The sequence below is a fragment of the Dermacentor silvarum genome, chromosome 7 (genome assembly GCF_013339745.2).
Source record: "Dermacentor silvarum isolate Dsil-2018 chromosome 7, BIME_Dsil_1.4, whole genome shotgun sequence".
NCBI lineage: Eukaryota > Metazoa > Arthropoda > Arachnida > Ixodida > Ixodidae > Dermacentor > Dermacentor silvarum.
The window spans coordinates 35,491,396-35,517,984 of NC_051160.1; the positions used below are offsets into that span (position 1 = coordinate 35,491,396).

The 26,589-nt window shown below is 45.8% G+C and overlaps 1 protein-coding gene across 1 annotated transcript in view; it reads left to right on the plus strand.

Annotated features, from left to right (window-relative positions):
• The window catches only part of LOC119457911 (uncharacterized), a 35,872-nt gene extending 14,262 nt beyond the window's left edge, over nucleotides 1–21,610 (plus strand). Inside the window, exons 5-8 of the mRNA XM_049671434.1 lie at nucleotides 1,075–1,191; nucleotides 11,714–11,930; nucleotides 18,381–18,532; nucleotides 21,421–21,610. Coding sequence (XP_049527391.1) covers nucleotides 1,075–1,191; nucleotides 11,714–11,930; nucleotides 18,381–18,532; nucleotides 21,421–21,518 — 584 coding nt within the window. The 3' untranslated portion in view covers nucleotides 21,519–21,610. The remainder of the gene's footprint in view (nucleotides 1–1,074; nucleotides 1,192–11,713; nucleotides 11,931–18,380; nucleotides 18,533–21,420) is intronic.
• Nucleotides 21,611–26,589: the final 4,979 nt, after the last annotated feature.

Here is a 26,589-nt window from a genome sequence, read left to right on the forward strand (position 1 = left end):
TATAACGAAATAGGCATTATAATGGACGACATGTTCCGGGCCAAATCGGTGTAAGTTCTTTCGACACTTATATAGGTACAGCCAGCTGAAATAGAACTACGCAAACTGGAGCAACTGCAAAGCGTGCAACGCCAATGTCAGATTTAAGTAGGGGGTCTCACGTTAATTATGGAAAAAAATTTAAGGAAAGTCTGGTTAAAAGCAGCAATTCTTTCTTGGTTTTCAAGAGCTCACGACATCTGGTATGTTAATGGTACCCACGCATACTAAGCAGGTAAATTTACGAAGCGAAAGTTACTTTGAATTCTTCTTAGATGTTATTTTTCCGCCACTTTAGCGAAGCCTCGACACAGGTGAGCTGGATATGTACAAAGAGAGTGCAGACGATGTTTCACCCAGTACTGCATTTTCCATTTCCAATGGCGTCTAATGACACTCCCGAATCTAAGCCGAGCTAGGCGTTCCGTAACTCATATTAAAAAAGTACGATCGGCCTTGATTCAAATAAATACGATATATGCGCTTTTGAAAGCTAAATACACCGCGAAGCGGTCCAATTGAAGCAGTGAGGAGGCCATCCTAGTGATAAATTTAACGACACACCAGGAATATTTTGTGTCAAGTGTCTGCAGATTGAGCTAATGGAGTGACAATGAGGCGGACATCCCAATTTAGCCAAGCTATTTCCTTAGAATTCTTACTAATCAGCAGTATATTCAGAATTTAAATAACCTTTATATTGTCGCACTTAAGTGAATCCTCTGCTGCTTCTAATGTCGTGGTTAAGCTCAGTTTCAAAACCAAGTTATATGCAGTGGAGATTGGAAAGAATTCATAACATGCCCTGATGTATACGTAGAAGGCAAACAGACGAAACTCTATAAGTAATTTATGTACACAGGTGTACTTCATGGCCCAGACAATTTTCACGATATTTACTATAAACTCTCCCACTCGAGCTTTTAAGTTATAGACTCCTATATGAATAATTACACTACGAGCACTCAGGGTGCTTTAAAGAAGGGTGGGTGGTTGTGCATGCTTCATTTGCAGTCCTGTTCTGTATTTTTTCAGCCTATGTTGACGTTGAAGAATCGGGAGGCATCAGCTTGAACCTCATGATGGTTGGCAGCTACTCGAGAAAATTTGACATCAAAGTCACTCAACTAGAATGCGAAGGCCCACAATCAGGTGAGTTGAGAAAAACCAATGTATGCCTTGGTGTGCTTTCCTTTCTTTATTTTTGATCAGCATAGTTTAAATAGGTGAAGTTTGTGGGAGAATCTTGGTTTCACAGGAATAAATAAAAAAAAAGAAGCGCCACGCAATAAAGAAACTGTTTCAGCACCATATACAAGCAGGAAAATTAAAACAATAAAGCACCAAGAACACTTGCAAAAACTTCACTAAACGTTCTGCAGACATCAACTGCACCTTAAAACTTTATCAGGCACTGTTAATTGTGCTACAAAAGTTGTCGCGGGTTTATCCGGTATGGTAGTGATTCCAAGGTAAGTTGATTGATTCGTGAGGTTTGAACGTTTCATATCGGAACTGGGGCTATATGAGACACGCCGCAATGAAGGAATCCGGATTAATTTTGAACTCGGGAAGTTCATGAAACTGCACCTAAATCTAAGCGTACGATTGTTCTTAAAGCGAAGCTTTATATGTCTAGCTGAAATCGTATATGGCTAGGCAAAATCGCCTGTGTACAGAAAAATATCATCGCCAGCATTGGCTCGAATGTAGTATTCTTCCGCAGCTGGCTTGTTGGCGCCCCTCGGATACAGTGTACTACCTCGGGTGGCGATCGCGCTCGTGCTCGGTGCGCGCTCGTGCCACATTGCTCCCGCGTTCGTCGTCGTCGTCGTCTGCTTCCGCAGCTGGCTGCATTGCCGCTAATCCATAGAGTTTCTAAATAAAAAACATGAAACTCTATGCCGCTAATCATTCCAGTGTAGAAGTTCACTTCTCTTCTGTCTTCGCAATTAATGTTGAGGCCGCGTTTACGGAGGTTAGAGCCACTGCTTAAGGGGGTATGAGCCATTCATTGTCTCACGTAGCGGACAGATATGTTTTGAAGCAATTTAATTTCGAAGAATCGCAAGCGGCAATGGGGACGAATGCTGCTAACCAGGCCACCGAGGAAACTCGAGACATCAAACGCAAGCGACAACGGCAGACTGTGGGCATACCGTCAGTGATGTGATGATGTCAGTGACGTCAGTGATGGAGAGCCTGTTGGCTGACTGCTGTGGATGGAAATTGGGCGCGTCCAGGTCGTGCATATCGCCAGCCGCGACCACGGAACATTTCTGGTCCGAGTCGCCGCAGGCACAGGTGAGTTGGCGGCAAGCAGCTACCAAGGCTTCACTCCATTCAGGCCAGGGCCAGTATCTGATGCCTGTGCACTCATACAATGCCTTGGCGCCACCGCGAAGTTGGTTTACTGCAACCATCTATTTCTCGTGGTCCAGCCAAGTACGGCGAGCGCCGAGCACGTTGGCTGTTTGCGCCCGCAGCATGGGGTCATTCTGAAATCCATGTAACTCCGATAGTTCTGAAACAGCCGATTATGGTACAGTTGCTGACGGGAAGCCGGAGGTGACCGAAACGATGTAGTACAGCTGGTGCGACAGCAGCCAGATGGCTCGCATGACGTCGGTCAAGCGGCCGGCTGCGGCACCCGTAGAGCCAGGGGGGGGGGGGGGGGGGGGATCTCCGCGAACTGACGCGGCGGCAGCGGCCGCAGTACTCGGGCCAGCCGGACCAGTGGCCAAAGGAGCCTGAAGGCCATCCGTTGAGCCATGGCTGGTGGTGACCGCCGTGCTCACTGTAGCCAGAAGCTTGGCCAGGGGAGCGTGAACAGAATCCCTTGCTGGCTGAGAGGTCGATGATGTCATGGTACAGTGATCCATGACAAGGGAAGCTTTGACGGAGTTGTCTCGCCTGAAGGACCCAGGACGGCGAGATTCAGGAGGACACAAGACCACCGCAGTACGGTGCTTAAGGTTGGGCTTTTGTCGGTTTCGCCATTGTAAAGAAACAGACAGCCAGCTGTCCGCCCGAGATAATTATGATGGCCCCATAATATGGCTCATACCTACACTGTGTGATTGGCCTAGAATTGTGTGCTTAAACTTTTACTTGATGTTTTGAAGTATTACATATTCAAATAAAACACAAAATACACACAAAAACTAAGAAAAATACATTCAACAAGTTATCCGTTTAGCAGATTGTATGTAACCAGAAACGGCATCAGACAGGTCCCTGTGGACCCAGAACCCAGAATTGACGCTCCGAAAGGTAGTATAATTTGTGGTGATAAGTTTAACCCTAATTTAACAAGCGGGTTTCTAGAAGTATTTTTGTTACTTATTTGTATCGCCGACATAACAAAAAATTGTGATTTAGGGATTATGTTTCTTGGCAGAATGGACACAGAGGCGATAACGTCAGACCAGGTTTAAATTAAGTTTTATTCTTGCACAAGTGAGGAGGAATCGAGTGCTTGTGGATTGGTTGCGTCTTCTCTTGCGCTGCGCTGGTAACAGAATGGCGTTTCGGAAGCGATTTTCACGACCTTCTGGAAATTCCCGCATATCCCTGGCTCATACACGCATATCCAATGCGGTAATGCGCCACACGTGATTTTATTATTGTTAATCGTGACGGAACTGACGAACATATGATGTTAATGACGTCATGACCTATCAGTCATGTTAGTTATACATTCTTTCCTTTCTATGCCAATTTTGGTATACACCAAGGGAACGATGAGACGCGAGTTTTCGGCAGATCTTGCTTGTGTGCGTGACCACGACGACATGACATCACATTAGACGCCGACACCCCGGGGCCCTAAAGTGCTCCGCACTTAAAGCGTAATAGTAGATATTTCACCAATGTTGAAAAACATTCACATAGAAAATTTTTCTGGGAGTTGTGTAAGTATGCCTAGGAATTGTGCGACTTGCTCATCTCCACGGCGCCCGGTGTTATTATCAATGTCATGAAAATTGATCCAACCAGTTTCGTGATCCGACACAAACTGCTGTGGAGGGTGGCGCAAGGGGGATTGATGACGCATGCAAGCTACTGCAGGTGGCGGCGCAAGGCACGCTGATGCCTTTCCGATCATTGTAACCCGTTATTGATCTTTAGCGCCTTATCCTTCGCGTCGAACCATTATGAAACGCGATCAACCGTACTCCGGCGGCGGCTCGGTATGATGGGGACACCTGAGCCCTTTATTGAAAGTGATTTGCGAAGGGGACCGACTGCGCCAAGTGCTGACAGCTTCGTGTGCGCTGTATTCTCTCCGCTTAGTTCGCGTTAATGCGAGAGGCAACACGAAGGTCAATTCGCTCACTGCTGCCAGCCCTCTCTTGAAAGCGATCGTTTTAAATGATGGACGGACGGACGGATTAGTTTCCTCTTTGGGTAGGCAGAGAAATGTTTAGGCATTAAAACTATCAGCAAAAAGGAAAAGAAAAGCTATTTCTGTAAGGGTCCTCAGTATGGCACTGCCGAAAACACAATTTTCCTGACTCCTATTGAAAACAAAAAAGTTTGTGCCAGCTGCTTAAAACAACAACAAAAAGCATGAAGACCGTTAGCAGACAGAACACCTTACACTGTGGCTAACACCCTGCCGGTCACTTCAAACGACCTCAATCATCACGCCAGCCTAATCACCATCATCACCAGCCACTTTTATGTCCACTGCAGGACGAATGCCTCCCCCTGCGATTTCCATTTACCGCTGTGTTGCTCTAACTGATTCCAACTTGCGCCTGCAAAGTTCCTAACTTCATCACCCCATCAATTTCTCTGCCGTCCTCGACAGCGCTTACCTTCTCTAGATATCCATTCTGATAGTCTAATGGTCCACCGGTTATCCACCCAATGCAACACATGGCCTACCCAGCTCCAGTTTGTTCGCTTAATGTCAACTAGAATATCGGCTATTCGCGTTTGCTTTCTAATCCACACCGCTATCTTTCTGTCTTTTAACGTTAGGAATCACATTTTTCGTTCCGTCGCTCTTTGTGCGCTCCTTAACTTGCTCTCTAGCTTCTTTGTTTACCTCCATGTTTCTGTCCCATATGTGAGAACCGGTAGGTAGAATGCATAGATTGTACAGTTTTCTTTTCAACGACAGTGGTAAGCTCCCAGTGAGGATTTGGTCATGCCTGCCGTATGTACTCCAACTCAATTTTGTTCTTCTGTAATTTTGCTTCTCATTATCAGGGTCCCCTGTGAGTAACAGACCTAGATAACCGTACTCCTGTACAGACTCTAGGCTGACTGACGATATTGAATTCTTGATCGCTTGCCAGGCAATGGAGCATTATCTTCATATTATCTACAATCTGCATATTATTCTTCAACCCAACTCTTCCACTTTCTCAGCTAAGGTCCTCAATGATTTGTTGTTTTCGTTTCCAGTCTTGCTGAAGAGGACAATGTCATGAGCAAACCAAAGGTTGCTGAGATATTTGCCGTTGTTCCTCACTCTTAAGTCTTCCTAGCCTAACAGCTTGAAAACTTCTTCTAAGCATGTAGTGAAAAACATTCGAGAGATTGTGGATCCTTGCCTGACCCCTTTCTTGATAGGTATCTTTCTATTTTTCTTGTGGAGAACCAAGGTAGCTGTGGAATCTTTGTAGATATTTACCAAGATCTTCACGTATGCTTCCTGCACACCTTGATTGCGCAATGCCTCTATGACTGCTGGTATCTCTACTGAATCAAATGCATTTTCATAATCTTTGAAAGCCATATAGAAGGGTTTATTGTACTCTGCATATTTCTTGATCACCTGATTGATGACATGGATGTGATCCTTTGTAGCATATCCCTTCTTGAAGCCAAACTGTTATCTCGGTTGATTGAAGTCAAGTGTTAAGCTGATTCTACTGGAAATTATCTTGTCGATCTAATATATTAGAATGTAAGCATAAGGTTGCAAACATATATTCAAAATTTCACAACCACCTCGACGGTCGGCCAAAGCAATTCAAGCGGTGTATTTTTTAGATCAACTCGAGAAGTGCCATACCTCAGCCTGCCACTATTACAAGTGCGTCCTTGAATCTAGAGCAAGGGGTGCCCGGCCTTTGTTACAAATCAGCTTTTCATCAGACGCATTGATATCATGTTTAATTATGTGGTTCTGTGAACTTTCGATGACGCACAACACTTTTAATTTATCCGGGCAGACGTCATGTACGATGACTTCATAAACCGCTGTTTTCTTTTTGTTTTGTTTTACTCAATGCTTCTTTAAACTGCACTGTCTGTGGGATTTGCCTAGGAAAACGTCTAGATAAAGGCCACAAGAGGTGTTTATTCGCAGAAGAATGCTTCGCGTTAGAAACTGCGGGTTTCACCCAAAGGTAAAGCGATGAAAGCAATAGGAAGGCTTAGCGTCGCTCTGAAGGCGTTTAGCGACGCGAGTAGCGCTGCCAGCGGTGCTGCTGGCGTCGCAACTTGACGGTGCACGAGACCAAACCGACGATATTATTGCGATAGCAATTATATGGACACTCCAAAGCAGATTTCTGCCGTCGGCGTCGCCGTCGTCGTCGCCGTCGCCGTTGCTGTGAGGTTCCGTATGACGTCAGTGGAGATTAAATCGTCGCCGCGCGCCGAACGCTGTATGTGCGAGTGAAAGGGCGCGAGGGACGCGCGCTTTAACGGGGAGTGAACGCACGACAAAGAAAAAACGCGCGTTCTGCGCCGTGCTCCCTTAAGGGCTGCAGAAGTAGGCGTCTCTTTCCTCCTTTACAATCACCATATATGTTGCTCACTTCGCCATTTTACAATCTCTGAGTGACCTTAACATGGGCTCTTGCACGCACCGGTATGTTGCTGCCTTTCTCAGTAACAGGTCTGTCTGCCTACAATTAGGCACATTCAAAACCAACTCTTTCACGCTCGGAAGCAAAGGCACGCCCCAGGGAGCAGTTCTTTCCCCGTTTCTTTTCAACATTACTCTTATCCCGTTAGCGCGAGAACTTGCCAAAATTCCTTCTGTCAATCACTCCTTGTACGCGGATGACATCACCATCTGGGTCAATTCTGGCAACTATGGCGAAATCGAATCAAAACTACAGTTGGCCGTTGACACTGTTGTTAAGCACGCCAATTGCATCGGTCTAAGCTGCTCGGCGGCTAAATCAGAACTCCTAGTGATGAACCTAAAAAAACAGGATATCTCTAACATTCAAGTCACGCTACATGACACTCCCATCCGGAGGGTTAAAAAAATCAAAATCTTGGGTCTCAATATTTCAGACAATGGCTCCAACGCTGAAACCATAAAATTAATCCGCACTGCGATTCTCAATACAGCTTCACTAATTAAGCGCATCTCCAATCGTCATCGCGGCATGCGAGAAGCAGACACACGTCGCCTCGTTCAGGCCTTTTGCCTTTGCAGAATCACCTACTCCATCCCTTACCTCTACCTCACACCCACGGAGACCGAGCAACTCAACAGACTCATCCGCACTGCCTATAAAACTGCTCTTCATCTCCCTAAATCAACGCCCACAGAGAAACTCCTTCAACTGGGGGTGCACAACACCCTGGGAGAGCTCGTAGAAGCGCACCTCATAGGTCAATATCAAAGGTTGTCACATACACAAACTGGTCAAATACTTCTGCACCGACTCGGAATCAACCTACCCGGTCATACCACGGCCACGCGCTCTCCTCCCACTGCTGTTAGCAATAACCTCTGCATTATGCCACTTCCCAAAAACACCCACCCGGAACATAATCGAGCAAGACGGGAAGCTAGAGCCCTGGCTCTGCAGAAGAGCTACCCTCCTCATTCACAGGCAGTCTATGTAGACGCCGCTGAATATTCAGACCGGCCAGCTTTCGCATTAGCCGTTGTAGACGGATTCCAAAACCCCATTGTCTGTGCGTCGATTCCAAATTTGACAGAATCCCTAGAAACGGAAGAGGCAGCAATTGCCTTAGCAATTGCTCACTCCTCCGCTACGCTACGTATATTTTCTCAGATTCAAAAACCGCAATCAGTAATTATGCCAATCGCAAAATCCACTCCCCGGCTTCTAAAATACTCGAATCAAATCCCCCTCCTAATTGCCTTATCACCCTCCTTTGGGTCCCTGCACACAGCGAACACCCAGGCAACATGGCCGCTCACACCCAGGCCCGAGCACTCGTCAACCGGGCTGAGAGCGACCCGCCTTCGTCTCGCAGTGCAAGAGATCGACTCCTCAGCTACCATGACCTCACCCTGTTCTATAGAAATTCCCGCCTAATCTACCCCCCGCCGCATAAATCTCTTCCCAGAAGTGACCAGGCTTTGTGGCGAAGACTTCAAACAGCCACAGTTACGACCCCTTTCCTTCTGTCGATTATTACACACGGGGAAACCTCTCCTCACTGCCACTTGTGTCCTAGCACCAGAGCTGACTTTGCCCACATCTTTCTAAATTGCCCGAACAAGCCCAAGCCCCCGTGGCGAGGGTCAGAACACCAGGAGCGATGGGAGGCTGCTCTGCGCAGCTCGCAACCGGACTTACAGCTTCGGACAGTGGGCTGGGCCAGAGGGGTCGCCGAAGCACAAATGTGCCCGGCCATCTAGAGCGGCCTGAGGGCCCATCGTCGTCCTGCTTCCCTTTCTCCCCTCCCCCCCCCCTCACATGATTCTGTCGTGAATCAATAAAGTTTACCCACCCACCACCACCATATATGTAGAACAAACGCGCCTTCTTCCGACGCGCGAAAGGCCGTGGCGGGGAGGGGGGGGAGGGGGAGGGAAGGGAGGCGACGTTTAGCTGCGGCACCAAGTGCCTATTTATATCAGAGGCTCCGGCAACAGCCACCAACGCCGTACGCATTTTGTGCGAACGCGGGCAAAACGCCGACGGCGTCGACAACAGTTCTGCGTGTTGCCGGTGCTGCTGCATGTCCAAGGTTATACACCTGATAAAGCTACTATCATTACTCCGTATAGCTCTCTACAAATTTGCTATCGCAATTGATGCTTCGCCTTTCAGGTGAAACTGCGACAACTTTTTTTAGGCGCCAAAAGAAAATTTTGGAGGACGCTTACGCTTCGCCTTTCGCCGGATTTTCTGCGAGACGAGACGCTTAACGCTCTCGCGTTTAAAAATGAACGAAATTCATAGATATAGCTTGACGCATTTAGATGCGGACGAACTGCTCGCGCGTTCGTCTTCGTCTTCTTCCACAGCTCACAGGCTTTCGCCTTCACGTTTTGCAAACGCATAACACTTGATTATTTTTTGTAAGCCTTATGAATTACCCATTTTAACGGGCTGTTGTGCTCCTTTATATACTATGTGGATAACCGGCAACAATGACATCAACAAAGAAAGGGCGAGAAAAAGAAAAGAAAGTGATAGGAACTGGTCGGAAGATTCCGAAAGGACAGATTGTGAACCGTGACATAAATTTCTGAATGAGTGGACGTGATATGTGTCCCGATCGTCAACAAAACCACAATCGCACGAAGCAACTTCAGCGCGGCCAATTTTATTGTCAATAATCACCAGTCCTTCCCCTGTCGAGAAAATGGGGGTAAGCGAAGCTTGGTCGTGTGTGTATCTCACCTTCGTGGTGATTTTCTTTCTTTCTCTCTGTCTCTATTTCTCTCTCTCTCTCTGTTTCTATATATATATATTTCTCTCTCTCTCTCTTTCTCGCTCTCTTCATTTCTTTCTCTGCCTCTATCTTTCTCTCTCTCTTTCTCTGACCTTCGTGGTGATTTTCTTTCTCTCTCCCTTTTTCTCTCAATCTTGCTTTCTCTGTTTATTCTCTCTCTCTTTCTTTCTTTACCTCTTCTTTTCTCTCTTTCTATTTCGTCCCTGGTATGTACCAATGATCTTGGACCCTTTCTGCACTATCGCCAGGATCGGCCCACTTTTAAGCGTGACACGGCCGCCACCACCACCGCCACCGCCAACACTTGAGCCTATGAAGCTTCGCTTAAAACTCATTGTTAACCGATGAATAAGCGTTTCAATGTTTCTATCTAGAGCTAATGAAATATTGAATATGTCTACGTGCATACGAGGTCTGTTAGAAAAGTATCCGATCTTATTATTTTTTTGCGAGCACCTGATGGATATGAAACAAGCGCGCTTGCATCAGCTGACCTTGAACCTTCGTGCGCATGCGCGAATTTTTTCCCGCCTGCCAATCGCATCAGTCGCTGGGACGCAGCGTATGAGTGAGGTAGTGCGCAGTGCTCTCGTCGTTTCTTTATTGCAAGGAAAATGGCGGAGCGACTGGAGCAGCGCTACTGCATCAAATTTTGTCAGAACCTGGGCTACAGCCAAGTGAAAACCATTCGGAAGATTCAGACGGCTTTGGGTGACGATGCTATGGGCAGCACACAGATTAAGGAGTAGTACAACCGGTTTAAAGACGGCCGCACATCGGAGGAGAGTGAGCCACGCTAAAGTCGGCCATCGACATGCTGAAATGACCCGGTCATTGCCGAAGTGAACGCTGTGGTGATGCGGGACCGTCGTGCGACTATCCGAGACATTGTGAAAGAGGTGGGTATCAGCACTTTTTCTCACATTCCATTATGACCGAAGATTCGGCCATGAAGAGAGTTGTGGCGAAATTCGTGCCGAAGCTGCTCACAGTGGAGCAAAAGCTACATCCTGTTCAAGTCTCACAGGACATGCTGGATTCCACAAACAGTGACCCCGACTTCATGAACACCATAATTACTGGTGACGAGTCTTGGGTGTACGTACGGGTACGACCCGGAAACCAAATCCCAGTCGTCGCAGTGGAAGCATTCCACGTCACCAAGGCCAAAGAAGGCCCGCCAAGTGCGAAGCAACTTCGAAGTGATGCTGACTGCTTTCTTTGACTCCCGCGGTGTGGTACACCACAAGTACGCACCACAGGGTCAAAAAATCACCAAAGAGTACACTACAGGGATGACCTCCGTCGGCCTATGTGATGCTGTGCGGCGCAAGAGACCGGAGTTGTGGTCAACAGGAAATTGGCGTATCCATCACGACAATGCTAATGCACATTCCTTGCACTTGATTCAGACTTTTTTGGTGCAAAACCAGACTGCTGTAGTTCAACAGGCTCCTTACTCTCCTGATATGGCCCCCTGCGACTTCTGGCTGTTTCCCAAAATCAAGAGGTCTATGAATGGAGCGCGATTTCAGACAAGAGAGAATATTACGACTGCAGCGACAGCTGAGGTAAACTCCATTCTGAAAAAGGCCTTCCGGAATGCTTCCAACAATGGTAGCACCGCTGGGAGGAGTTTGTGGAGTCCAAAGGAGACTACTTTGAGGGTGATTAGGTTTCCAACGCTCCAGTTATGCCAGTTTTTTTTTTTTCAGCGGCAAAAGGTCGGATACTTTTCTAACAGACCTCGTATTTGGCATTATTATGGTTCGCATAGTTGCTTGAGTGTTTCTTTCAAATCTCAATGATATATCCTGGCTCACCATATTGCTTTAGAAGTTTCCTTGCGATGTCATGGCATTGCCTTGACTTGTGTGTGATAATGCTAAGGGGTGGTATGCTGCACATACCAGCCCTTAAAGGGCCGAGAAGTAACCGGCGCCGTATTTGTAAGCCAACATCTCCTTCTATCGTGTCAATTATAATGAGCGGATGTAAATATACGTATATGACAACGATGGCGTCTCTCTCGTAGCGCCCTCTCACTGCCTCCAGTACTTCTGGGGCACCCACGGCACTGTGAAGAGCTTCAACTACGACGAGGCCGGTGGCAGCCTCCACCACCAGGGCTACCCCAACGACCTGGACTACGTCGTGTGTTTGCGCAAGGAGCCCGGGTTCTGCTCCGTCACCTACGAGGTAGCCCCGGACGAAGAGCTGGGCGCGTCGCCATTCGGAGTGGGCGCCATACCGTCGCAGAGGGAAAGGTGAGGCTCCCTCGAAACTCGGGGCTGTGCCATTATGCGACAATATCTAATGCCACGTCACTGGCCTTTCCCGGGGAACATTCTCTATGTTGATTTTCTTTACGTGATGTTATAAGAAATGTTCCGTAGTGATCTTCACTACTTTCGTACTGAAGTGCTTGGTGTGTATGTTCGTAACGAAACGATGGGTCTCTTCTTTGTTTCTTTCTTTTGGATGCTATATTTCTGTTCAACTTGGTCAAACAATTTTGCTACTAGTGGTGAGCGAACCGTATGGACCATACACACAGCATGGGCAGAATTGTAAGTTCGCAAAATTCGTCATTGTAAGGCTATTTTACGTTCAGAAACCTCGGCGACCTCGTATTCGGCATGCGAAGTTTGAAAAATAGTGGATATATGCAGAATACTGCGTACAAAATAACGTTGTACATGCATTACCAACTGACTCACTCATTGCATTTATTTCATTGAAATTTTATTTATATCGATGCATAGAAATGTAGAAACTCGACACTGCTGCAAGAGCAGCAATTCGTGATTGTAGACAGAAATAGTGCGAGCGAAATATTGATTACGACAGCGTGCATTTGTGTCACAAGAAAACGTACTGAGAAGAAAATGCACTTCGTGACATCAGAGCATCATAAAACGACATAAGACATTCGAGATGACGACAATTTTAGGCGATCGAAATAACTAGTGAGGTTTTCCAGCTACAACCACCGTCTGATTTTGAATGAATGGTTAAATAAACGTTTATTTCCATTTGTAAAGGAAGGGGAGAGGCCGGGGGTGGGAGGGCGGAGAGGGAGGTTTAGGTCCTCCAGTCCCAGCAGGTGTCTGTCACCGCCTGATGTTGCTAGACGTCCGTCTACCAGTCGTGGTAGGCCTCCGCTGCCTCCTCAGCCCACCTCCGGACTCGGTCCTGTAGGGTGGGAGCAGCACCTCGCTACTAATTAATGGTTTGAGGCTGTGCGGGGGGGATTTGATGGGGCCTTGCCACATGATGTGGGAGATATCTGCGGTCAGCACAGGGCACAAGCGACACTTTGGTGTCGGGTATGTGGCGGGAAAGAATAAGTGCAAAGTGTGAGGGGTAAGAAAAGTGCGAGTTTGTAGTTGGCGCCTCAATATTTCTCTCTGGCCCGTACTATAGGTACAGATGGAGGTGGATAAATTAGGCATTGGCGTCTGTAATGTGTGCAAACTTCAATGAATGTGATGATAGGGGTGTTCAAATGAAAAAGGTATGAAACGACACTGTGGGTATAAATGAAGACTTTATTCAAAGTATACACCATAGGCCTGTGCACAACAGTCCCATTGATCAGCGAGCCGAAGGATTCCTTGCCCCCAGATTTCCTGTGGCCGTGACGTGACCCAGTCCTTCACAGCGTCCTCCAGTTCGTCGTCCGAGTTTAAACGCTTCCCTTTCGGATGTTTTTTTCCGGTGACCAAACACATGAAAATCGCCCGGCGACTTGCCCGGGCTGTACGGTGGATAGTCAAGCTGCTCCCACTTGAACTTGGCCAGTTCCGCGTGTGTGACCCTGGAGGTGACGTGTGGATGCGCGTTATCATGGAGCACATCCCTCCGGGAGCAGCTCCGGTCTTTTGTTCTTGATGGACCTGCTAGGCTTCGGAGTGTCTCACAGTACACATCGGTTTAACATCTTCCGCTGTCCGAAATCGCACAACGCCTCACTGTTCCTCCATCGTCGAATTTTGCAATGTGAACGCCATCCTGTCCTCACACGCACTGCCGCTTCAATTGGATGGCGCTGTTTATAAGAGCATCTGCTCTGATGCACGGCGGAGACTCCAATCGCATCCCCAGATGTCTCGCTACGTTCTCCCATAGCAGCATAGGGATATATGTTAACGGTTACGTTGTTACGACGTTTCGTACCTTTTCATTTGAACACCCCTTGTATATTGATTCTCGCCACAGTGGGGACTTCGGATTATTTCTACCACCAGGGGTTCTTTAACGTGCTGCTACTCCACCTCACACGGGCGTTTTTTGCATTCCGCGCCTATCGAAATGCGGCAACCGTGGCCTTAAGCTCAGCATCGCAAGGTCGTAGTTACGTGCTACGACGAAGGCTACTTGAGCAGACAAATGAAGTTTTTTTTCTTTTTGCCGGAAGTACTGACGTAGTTATATCATAAGTGAGTCTTACTATAGCAATGTCAGAGAGCAGTTGCGGTAACGCGTTTCAAACTACTGCAACTTCGTAGTGTCAACCGAACTAGCTGTAGGCCTGATGCGTTGAGGGATAGGGAATCGTAAAGCGATAGGCTGATGATGATAATGATGAATCAGTGAACCGAAACGTGGTAATACGTTGGGCTCCATTGAGCCAGCTGTTTGTCACGTATATATACGTCAGCAATCGGTACGCAAAGAAAACGAAACTACCAGGACGGAATGACAGAAACCATGAAAGTCATTGCGTGTGATTTGACTTGGCTAAGGAAGGTAGCATTATGTTCCGTCCAAACATGTCGTCCCCGTTTTTTTTTTTAATTACCTTGCGCTCGGTAAGGGACACGTGATATATGTACACGCCGGTGACGAATTTGTGAGCCATTGGTCATGGTGCGATCAGTGGCTACATGTGTCTTTCCAAGGGCTGGCGAATGATTCTCGGACAAGGGGCTGTGTTTTTTCACCAAATGCAGCAGATTTAGAGTGCCAGCAGGTGCAACGACTCGGCTGATGGCAGTCGTCAGGAGGAGAAGGCGGAGGCGAGTGGAGACGAAGTTGACTCTGCCGGTGCAGTAGTTATAGCAGCGCTGGCAACGGGTCAAGCGTCCACAGCGTCTGTGATAGTCCATGCATGGGTCAACAGTTCGTAATCTGTGGTGGTTTGCAATGCGGTAACCATTGCACGCCCACCACAGAAACGAAAAGGCTAGACGCTATCGCAATTCCCCTATAGATGCGGCGCTACCATCAGGGTGAATCGATACGTTGCCGTTAACAACTTCGTCAGAACTAACAGAGATTTCTCGAGGCAGTAACCAGCAGTGTCGATATGTGCTTCGAAGTAGACAACTCCCATTAACACTATGAAAGGAATTCGACAAGTGCCCTAGGGGTATTCTATAGGAAGTTCGATGGATGCAATTTCTCCCTTTTAACAAGTTTGTCAACGCTTGCATCAATGCGCATCGAACAAACCAAACCATGCGCTTCATCGCGCCCCTCCCGAGGTAAATATACCAGGTAGCGAAGCTTCCATAGAAGCCCGTACGTTCAAAACATGGCGGTTCATCGACGGTTCATGGCGCTTAGCGCCATCTGTGTGACGAGGGAACACTTCCGGTGGAAGAAAAAATAATGTGACGCCATATCGGCTTAAAACAGAAGTGACGTCATTTAATTTTCAAAGGCGCGAAATTTGTTCTGGTAGTCTACCACTACCGCTATATATTCAAATGCCCCGCCATACAACTTGATGGACGTTTCAAGCTTTCAGCTCGGAAAGCGATGCAGGAAAAGGTCAGCCGTACGGGTGTCGAAACCGCACCCTCGCACAGAACATACTTTTTAGGAGGTCGACGAAAGCTCTAGGTGTAGAGTGCTCGGCCTATCGTCCAACGCCAAGCCCGTCGGCCAGCGCCGCCGCACGAAAACAACTAAAGTAAACAATTATCTGGCGGTCGTCACACAATAATTTCGACTGCACAGGTTAAGAAACGATGAAACTACCCGCATCACCAAATTCAGACAAACGCCAAAGAGCAATACAACACAACGTGGGACGCGGGGTTTATTGTAACAGCTGAAGTTCACGAACACGCCTTTCTACACTCTTGAAAAGCTGCATTGCATTGCAAGTGATAGCAGCATCATTGCCCCCTCTTACGGAGATCGCTGAGGAAAGGTTGAGAATGATAAAATAGAGTCGTCTTTTCTTTTGTCATCACGCGTATGTAAAATTTATTAGGAATTTTGTTTTCGATGACTGAATCTAACTGTGTCTGGCTTTAATCAATAACCGCTTTTTCTTTCCCAAGGTTTGTTCACTCCTAACAGTCGCCCTTCAATCGCTGCTCCCATAACCACCCTTGCTAATTATTGCTTTGAACCGCTTTCCGCCCGAAGCTTTGCGGCCTATTTGGACCAACCTTGCTCCTCCTGCCACATCGAACACGTGTAGGGCCCCTGCCGCCACGTCGATTCCGGTCTGATGTTGGGAAGCGCTACACGCTTGCGCGTGCTCTCGTTCGCCGGTACTTTGGGTTGGAAGCGCCAGCTTTCGCCAAGGTTTCCAACTAATAAGTGCACTTCGATATGGCTCCACACGAGGGCAGCACTTTTTCAGCAGGTATTTCAAGAAATGTTTGGCGCAATTTGTGCTATCTGTAGGCCAAGCTCTGACAGGTTGGCTATGTTTCCTCTTCCTTTCCCTCTTCCCTTTCCCTCAACGCAGAGTAGCTGCTAGAGAAAGGTACCTCAGGCCGACCTGTCTGCATTTCGTATCATAAACTTTTGTCTATTTTTCTTGCATGCGCGTTTTACTGAAAAATGTCGCGTGAATTCAGTTAATCAGAATGATGATGTTAGCGATCCGGATGAATACATTTCGCCTTCAGATAGTCAGCAAGCTTTCCCGGATAAGAGAACATTAGAAGAAGGCCACACTGAGGAACCCTTCAGACCGGCAGTGCAAATTCTAGCCTCCGTCCAGAAGAGAGAGTACTTCGAGCGCTACCACATAGTGTTCAAGTACCGTCGACAGCCTCAGCAATATATAAAAGCTTTCTGAAACAGATCATAAACGCGCGTTTGTCTACTTGAGCGCTTTTTCTGTGTGGTGTTCAAAAGGAGCGAAATGGCTCCTGACTGGGAGGTCCACAAATTGGGTAAATGCTCTTCACGGCAACGGGTTAACAACCAAACTTCGAAGAGTCACATGGGGCCTCAAATTTGGCAGTCATGATCCTTGAGGTCTCATACGAAGGTTTATTGGGCAGTCACCTGCTACTGAGTTCATGCATACATGGAGTTGCCAACCCTCGAGTGAATGAAGTCGCAATGCAACTCTACGTGCAACAAAGTTTCAAGGCAACAACTCTATGTGCAAGAATCTTTACGTGCCAGAACGTCTAATTTTTTTAGCTCTACCGTGTAGCGATTTACAGCAAGGAAACGTGCCGTATAGTTGCCCGACTAACACGTCTACCAATACGGACACTGTGAACGGTTAAGGCCTACAGGAGAACTAGAACAGCGACAAAAACGAAACAACCCTTATGTTTATGAAAAATGTCACAGAATGCAAAAAAGAAGAGTGCGCAAACGACCGTTCAGGCAATATATAAAGGAAGTCTGGTCTATTCATTGTTATGCAGCAGAAATAAATTGGGTACTGGTCTGGGACAGTGGCCTTGGTAAACTCAGCGGTAACGCAGTTCCACTCAACGTGAAAGCTGTGTAAGTGCGAAGCAGTGAATCGCCGGTGTTTACCTTGTGTTTTCCCTGCGTGTATCTTGTTTTATACTGTGTTTTTCTTCTGTTTAGCAATTCATCATCCGTTTTGAAACCTGTGTTAAGCCACAACTGGTGGGAAACCACCACGCACATGGAGCCAAGTCTGTCGCGCGTGACCACGACGACATGAGATCACATTGCAAGATTGTCACAATTTTCACGAGTTTCTGCTAATTAATGCGCTTAATGCTTGATTATTCCAATCTTTTACAATATTTTCAATCATGCTAGTTAATTTTGAACCGGTGTTCATCAATTCTGCGCTTGTTTTGACCCTGTTTTTTGCGCGTGACCACGACATAACACGCCGACAGCGTGGGCACCAGAGTGCTTCGCACTTAAAAGAAGCAAGACGAAAGTCGGGAAATTTGGCCGTCCGGATTGGGTCAAGTAGGAACATCGGACATTTATTCGAAAGTCGGGACTATCCTGCTAAATTTGCAATGGTTGGCAGCCCTACGTTTACTACGTGACGCCTGCGCTTAAAAGGACGTTCCACGTCTGCCACTTTGGGCGTAAGTGGCTCTGGCTAACTATCCAGATGGTAATCTTGTACAGAAATAGGCAAGAATGTGGGCCGGAGGATGGCTGATGCTTTAGCTTAGCCTATGTGGTTAAGTACTGCAAGCGTAATGCTCAACATGGTGGTTCGGCTCTGTGTGTTTTGTCTCTGCGTATCTATGTCTCTGTGATCGGCAAGCTGTATTTTTCTTTGCACTTTTATTTCCCTTTATCGTATTATTTCTAAATTTTCAGTTAATAATAACAATGAAACATCACCTACGGTTTCTCTGGAATACTATTCCCTTACTGCATTTGGCTTTGGCTGTGACAGATATTAAGCCCTGTGTATCCCCATATGTTTCCCGCACTGGTTTTTTTAAGGATACCTCTCTCCAAGTGTTTCGTTTACTGTTTCCTGCCTGCAGCGCGCAGTTCACCTCCTCGCCCATCATGGCAGAGTGCCCGGATGATTACATCATAATCGGCGGCGTGCGTATGTGCTCCACGGGCCACGAGACGGAGGTCGAGCAGCGACACACCAGGGACCTCAACGCCACGGGCCTCACACTCATAACAGGTAAACGCGAGAAACACGGCGTCGATGTGAATGCGAATACAGTACGTCGCCTCGCGCGTCGTCTTCAAAAGGAGTCATAGCTATCCCCCGCCTTTGTGAAGCACTTTTGCAATGCAGGAAAGACAATGTTCAGAGGAAGACGGAGGTTCGAAGGCAACAACAGTAGTCAAGCAAGGATTTTCGCTGGCACCAACGTTTTAAGGGGACTTGGGTTGCTTCATTGTAGCATGCCTTAGCAGCATTTACGTGGGCGTAAGACAATTTCACCCTCCCCCCCCCCCTCCTCTGTGGCAAAGAAGGAGGAAGCGAAGGAATGTCAATTTCAGTCACGAGAATGTTTGCACCGCGGTGAAAGACTTTATTCTTGATACCAATCAGCTTCCTTCCTAAAGTAGTAAATTTCTGATAATCTTTATCGATTTTTTGTTCACTTTAGCATAACGACTGTTCCACTTTGAACATCGAGCAGAAAACGTTTTTCCCTAGTATTTTTTTTTCGAAACTTCTTTCACACATTTTCTGCCAACCGCCCAATTCATGGCCGTTCCCGACGGTGGGTATGTGACACTTCCGCAGAGGAACAACATCATCGACGACAACAACAACAACAACAACAACAACAAAAAGCACCTCTTCCTATTCACAATCGCTCTCTTTGTCTAATTTTGCTCGATTATACTGTTATTCACCTGAAATGCAAGAACGTAAATAAGTAACGTAAATTCGTAAATTGATTTACTTTAGTAACGTAATCGTTAACGTCGCATTTACTATCTAGTGGCTGTTGTGGTCCCAATATACATTTCAGGCAAGGTACACATTTTCAGAAAATCAACGAATATAAATATGTGTGCACAAAAAAATCACCTCACAATTATCACGACTTCAGCAAAAGCACCTGTGGAATATCGCAAAACATAAACCGAAATAAAACCGTATAAACCGAAAAAAAAGATTGCTACATAGGACGTGACTCCCTACAACGTTTCCGTTTTATATGCAACAGTTTTGCAAAATTCAAGTCACCAAAGTACTTGTTTTACGTAAAGTGTATGTAATTTATTTACACTGTGTGTTTTAGGTTCTCTATGAGTGGCCACTTATATAATTTTGCTATAGGACTTGCTAGCAGAGTTACAGAGCTTTAAACAATTATGCGCCTTATTTTTTTCTACTTTTTCTGAAATTCGCGATGCCCTGTAATAAATTTTAGCGTCTATATGAAAACCTTTTCAATAGTCACTAAAATACCAAATGCATTCTTTACGCAAAATAGATGAAACTTTTTTTGAAACATGGGCGGTGGTCGCTTAATATAAGAATTAACGATATCTGAGAGTCACATTGCAATACCAATAAAATTAATAAATGGTATGATTGGGCACTGCTAAGCTTCTTGGGACAGCATGTCGCGATAAAGTGAAAAGAAAAATGATATGAAGAAATAAAGGTTTGTGTCCACCCAAGAGGGAGGAAGTGTTTAATGGAAGCTGGAGATGTCAGCCCCGCTAATAGCAGGGCTTGCTACTTTACATTATTCGATATGAAGAGGAGAAGAATACGAAAAAAAACCATTCATAAATCAGCTAATAAACTTCAGAAGATTAACCAAAGGTCAAAGAATTGAATGGTGTATGTATAACAGCAGGGATTTCTTAAGTTGGGGTGCTTCAGCGCTCACGCTTGATGTCACTAAGAAATTAATAGACCTTATTTGTCCTTGTATACTAAGTCATTGCTACTAACCGCGCGAGTCTGCAAGGCTTCGTATTGGATATAAAAGATAAGTTCTGTGGTCTAACGCGCCAAGACCACGACCTGATTATGAGATGCCTCGTAGTGGGGAGACTCTGGATTAATTTTGACCGTCTGGGGTTCTTAAACCTGCTTCTAAATATAGATACAAGAGCGTTTTTGCATATCACTCTCATGAAATTTCAACCGCCAATGCCGGTATCAAACCCTCGAGATCAAGCTCAGCCGCTCAACGATTGGATGTAAATCAGTTTGCGTGAAAACAACCATGGTGGGATGTCATGGAGTGCGTCGTTTTGGCTTTCCTTCGTGGTTTTCTTTCTTTTTTTTCGTCAACTATTTTGGATGACATGAATCGTCAAGTAACTTGCACTTGGCGCACTACGGCGAACACAGTTGCCAGATATTAAGCGAAAAACTCCAGGTGTAGGATACACAAGGCCTCATTGAAGAGTAAGCAAACAGTGAGCATGGCACCTATTACGCATTTCTCCGACACAACGGAGGCTACTGATGAGCGTAAAAGCCGTGAAATCTATGACGTCACAAGATGGTCGTAAATGCCGTTGTTTAGGTACAAGACCGGAAAAGAAAATTCGGACCTTTACGTTTTCAACCTGTCTCTGTACCTTTTTTCTATTGCAATAATGTTTTACGCCTGAACAAAGTGCATAATACGTAGCGCGATATCAGATACTTAAGTTAATGAAAGCAAAATCACGAAAACAATAGATTTGGGCCAAATAAGTGTGAACAAAAGAGAACGGGTTGGGCTAGTTTGATCCTTATATATACATATAAAATAAAAAGAGCACTAAAAAGAGATGTACAAAAGAGAAAAAAAAAGGTGGCAGGTACTTCGTGTCTCTTCCATTTTAAGATATTTTAGTGCACTAAGTAAATCTCAAAAAGCTTTGAACGAATAAATCTTCAACAATCTAAAATGAAATCGCTTCTATTTATATACTTTTGGCAATATGGCGAAATATAATTATCCACAACTGGGAGGCATAAAGAGATTTACTGAGCATGTAGTGAAAATTAGGCGATATAGGCGGTGTTTATTGTACCGTAGACCCAAGAATTTCCAAGTAATCAACCTCATTGCATCTTCCATTGCTCTGGATTCGCAGACGGAACGCCCGGTCCGTTCCTGATGCGCTTCGTCTCAAACCACGTGAACAACGCCCGCGGCTTCAAGCTCCACTATCGCCAGAACCCGTGCAAGTGAAACCAACGCCGTGGTCCCTGTGTGGTTTCCTGTATCTTCGGCCATCCTTTTCCTTCTGATACCCGCACATTTGTCGCCAGTCTTCGTTCAGTAGTCTGCTTTTATCTCGTACCTATTATATGTGAACGCGTTATCATCCGAATAAAACGTCGTGCTCAAGTTGTCAAGCTTTTTTTGTCACATGTTTGCCGAGAAAATGAACTCTACGCAATCAACATCGCAATCTTCGTTGAACCATTCCACAGCTTTTTGAACTTCAGAATCGAACTTGCATGCAACAGTCACCTACTTAAAACACCCCGCATTCTCCATAACTCGTATATTCCATCAAATCATATTACATATAGGAAAAACGGGCTTTCGTATGGGATCCTGTAAGTTTCATATCGGATTATCGGATATGGGAGTTATGGGGCATATGGATTTTTCAATAGAGTTAATCCCGTCAATGTTATAGGCTAGGCAGAGACGAGACAAGCTGCAAACCTCGACAATGGTGAATCTTCAGTGACGCAAAGGCTGCCTTACAATATGTGCCATCAGCTCTTCATCGCGGGCCATACGAAAAGCACGTATTCGATATTAGAAGCCTACTCCATACATCACATGAGAAAGGACACCACGTGACGTTTCAGTGGCTGCCAAGTCACTGCGGCGTCATAGGGAACGAAGACGCCGATAATGCCGCTCGGGCAGCTCTTGAAGACACAGGGCGAGGCCATACCACTTTCATGGTCCGACGCTAGCCAGCCGCCTTCGAGTGCTTGCACAGGAGATCACGCTCTCTCTATGGTGCCCACCAAGCAGCCAGACAAACCGGAGTAATCGTCAATACCACCTGTCCTATTTGATGCATCTCTGTATGCCAAGTGGACTCCGCCGAAGAGAGGCCACTCTGCGTTATCGCTTATGGCTAGGGATGGCATTGACGAAATCTTGTTCATATCTCATATCAATGGCCGACAACGCTCTTTGCAATACCTGTCTTTGCGAGGAGACGCTAGAACACATTCTATGTGACTGTCCTGAATATAATGTTCCGAGACAGTCCCTGACGTCCGTTTTAGCGCACCTTGACAATAGACCAATGTCAGTTGAAGCGATCCTCACATGTCGTCGACAGAAGACATCGAAGCTGAAGGCGACGAAGGGACTACTTAGGTTTTTGAAAGAAACGGGCTTGGACAAGCGGCTGTGACAGTGATGTCACGTACCACGCAAGAGTGACGGACTGCGACTGACGGTGTGTGTGCTGTGCTATGTGCTCTCTCTCTCTCTCTATCCTCCCGATCTTTCATTCTCCCCCATCCCGTTCCCATGTGTAGGGTAGCAAACCGGTTGTGCTAAACTGATTAACCTCCCTGCCTCTCCTTCTCCACTCTTTCCTTGCCTCCTTCGAAAGGAGCATGATATTTCTTAATAAATGAGATAGGCTTTCATGATTCGTTATTCCCTACATGTTCACGTTGCTCGACGCCTCACAGAGAGTGACTTCCTATTGCGCTGCCATTCCCAGCCAAACTCGCATATAGCCTATACCCAGGGTAACAGAGCATCGCATGACCTACCATATCACAATTCACACAAACGCCGAGAGGCGAAGTTAGTCTTTATATAATAGCAACAATAAAGAAAAACGCAATAAATAAATAAATAAATAAATAAATAAATAAATAAATAAATAAATAAATAAATAAATAAATAAATAAATAAATCATATCATAAGAAGCCAAAAACAATGATACCAACCACTTCCGCCGCCACGGTTCGTGAGTGGTGGCGCTGGCTAACACTCCCAGGGTTAGTTCTAGTTGTAAAACCTAAATACCCCAGAAAGTGGATGGGAAAACAGCTCCGCAGTAGCTCAATGGTAAGAGCATCGCACGCGTAATTTGAAGACGTGGGATCGTTCCCCACCTTGGGACAGTTGTTTTGTCATCCATTTTCATTTCTATTAGGTTATCATTTGTTTAATTCAATTAGTAAGTACAAGTAATTTCCCCGATGTTGTCCTTGGTATCATTGTCTGTGGGCTTTTTATGATATGATTAATAACAATCGGGCCCCTCTGTTCCCTTTCTTCTCATGCTTATATATATATATATATATATATATATATATATATATATATAGACAGGGTGTTTCAGCGAACACTTTAAAATATTCTTAAAGGTTGGCTGTGGCAGATACCACAATTGTAGTGCATAAGCTGGTCTACTGGAATAGGCGACATTACTTGCACAAGAAATTGAAATGCATAATCGACTAATAAACAGAAATTCACCAGTTTTACGTTTTTAACTAATTACCTGATGGCCCGGCCCCTATTGCAATTTACAAATTGTAGCCGTGGAGTTCACGAGGCAGATAAACTTGGAACGAATTCTTGGGATGACACCAGTTTCGAGATATTAATTCCCGAACTTTGCGGGAAAATACATTGGTGTTCCAGTTGGATTCTTAAAAAAACGTCGCTTTATGCATTGAAGCACAAAATTAACTGGAACGCCAATGCATTTCTCTGCAAAGTTCGAGAATTATTATCTTGAAACAGGTGTCATCCTGAGAATTCGTTCCAAGTGGATCCTGCTTGCGAACTCTAAGGCTACCATTTGTAAATTGCAATAGGGGCCATCAGGTAATTAGTTAAAAACTTAATTAGTGAATTTTTGTTAATTAGGCGATTATGCATTTCAATTTTCTGTGAAAATAATGTCCGCCTCTTTGAGTAGACCGGCTCATTAATTAGAATTGGGATATGTGCCACAGGCAGCCTTAAATAAATTTTGAAAGTGTTCGCTGAAACACTATATATATATATATATATATATATATATATATATATATAACGGAAGGAATAACCAGATGGCGCACGTGTCAAATGAAATATTTCTTTACTAACATGTCGGCTGGGTCACGGCCTTTAGTGCTAGTATTAAGAAAATTGAATACGAATCGAATAGGTCTTTGCTATTCACTTCGTATTCAATTCGACAGTTTTATATTCGAAGTCGCACATTCATTCACCTCATGCAAAATAAGGGACAACAACAATTGTTGTCCACAGGGAGAAAATTGTGCTGCAGGAGAGATATGGTATAGTTGCGCATACAAACGAATTCTGTTACGCCTACAGTTACGCATACGCATATAGTTACGCATACAAACGCCTGGACATCATTCCTTCCCGTTAGTTTCCAGTCACTAAATAAACATGTCTCACGTCAAACTTGTTGCCTTGATGTTGAGAGAGCAATTATTTTGCCAATCTCGCCAAATCGTAATTACATTCAAACAATGCGCGTCGTTCAAAGAGCACTACGCTTTGCTACTTTCATCTGGTGACGTGCTGTCCCTTTGTTTCATTGTTGCCATTATCGTGGTGCACCAGACACGAACACTTTTCCTTTACAAGCGTCTCGCTTGCAATGCCTTTCAATTAATAATGACATTACTAATGAAAAACAACGTAAGTAAACCATTTGCTTCAAACTGCATCCACGCGCCCTTTATATTTCGCTTTGCTTAAGAACTATAAATATTCGTTATTACATTCCACATTCCAAGTCGTTTTTTTTTCAACGTTCGTATTCGATCTCATTCGAAAATTTCCGTATTTGCTCGCCGCTCCTATATATGTAAGGCAAACAAATAACCAGCAACATCAGCGCTTTCCCAAACCGGTCGAAGCGCAAACACGACGGAGGGACCTAAGCGCTGTGGGAAAGCTGAACGATGCCATGATTGAAAATATGAGCTACCTGATCGCCGATAAGGTACACTCTGACACTGGCACACGAAAGGCCCTTTGTCGCAGTAGCACACTGGCACATATGACCATGCGGTGACAGATCGCTCACGTGCTTCCCATAGACGTGTATTGGCAGTCAACAGAATAACAGAACTTGTGCAGCAACTTACGTCTGGATAGGAACTTTTGTCTGCAACTTTCCGTAGCAAACGCCAGAGTTTGGCACTAATGACAGAAACTGCTGCACCTGTGTCAAAATGGTCGAATGCCTTGACACCGTCAATATATTTGTCAGCTACATTTGTAGGAGGAGGCCTCGCGCTCTTTTTGTCAATGTCGCAGTTCTTGCCTTCTAAACGGTGGTGACCAGTTTCCTGGTTGAGGTGTAGGAGGACGACCCGCATGGGTGAAAGCGAGCGGTGGTTGGCCACGGGATGGCCGTCTTAGTACGGGTATTTCTGGGAATGGTCCCGAAGCGAAAAGTAAAACAGATACAATGTTACGCATAGATCAGGCCGGAAGCCCTTTCAGAATGATCCCAAACGGCAATGGCAATATTGAACAACGCGACCAGGTAGACGACAAGAAAAACAGATTGTCCGATTGTTCATGGTGCCTCATTGTCCACTGCAAGGCGGGAATCTCGGTAGGAAGGAGCGGGCAGCTGGATGCAGGGGTACGCGTTGTCAGCAACAGCAAAACAATTATGCGGCTCGCATAGCGCTGTGGGAATCAACCTAGGCGAAGCATTCTTTTGTCTTTTTCGATGAATTTTGTTCTTGTTTACCGACCATTACGGAAGTATACCGTGCACAACTAGTTTGGACGCGTTTAAAAAAGTGTAGACGTGGTGTCAAGCGTAAACAGCGCGTCCCCGCTCCAACTTAGCAAACATGCCCGAACAGAAACCAGAGTATATCGCGCAAACATCGCAGCGAAGCAAACTCATCTTGTACAAAGTGTTACTCGAAGTAGTACTTGTTCGCACTCGTAAACGACACAATGCGATTCCGCTGTAATCTCACCGCTGCCTATCGACAACGCCCAGCTTCGCGCTTACGAGCGATCTTGTACTGAATTAAAACGTCAGGCGGAGCAGGAACCTCTTTGATAATCAGCAAGGCGTGGTTTAAAGCGCGAACCCATACTGAACCGTAAAGGATAATTGGGGCAGGTTCAAGAAACCGCGATGCCGGTCGAGTAACGCGGTGAGCACTTCGCTACAGCAGGCTAAGTGAAGAAGCCTGTATATACGAGGAATGCCCTTGAAGTCGATTGCGAAGCGGGGCTTCGTCGATCGGTAATGATATCGTCAACCCA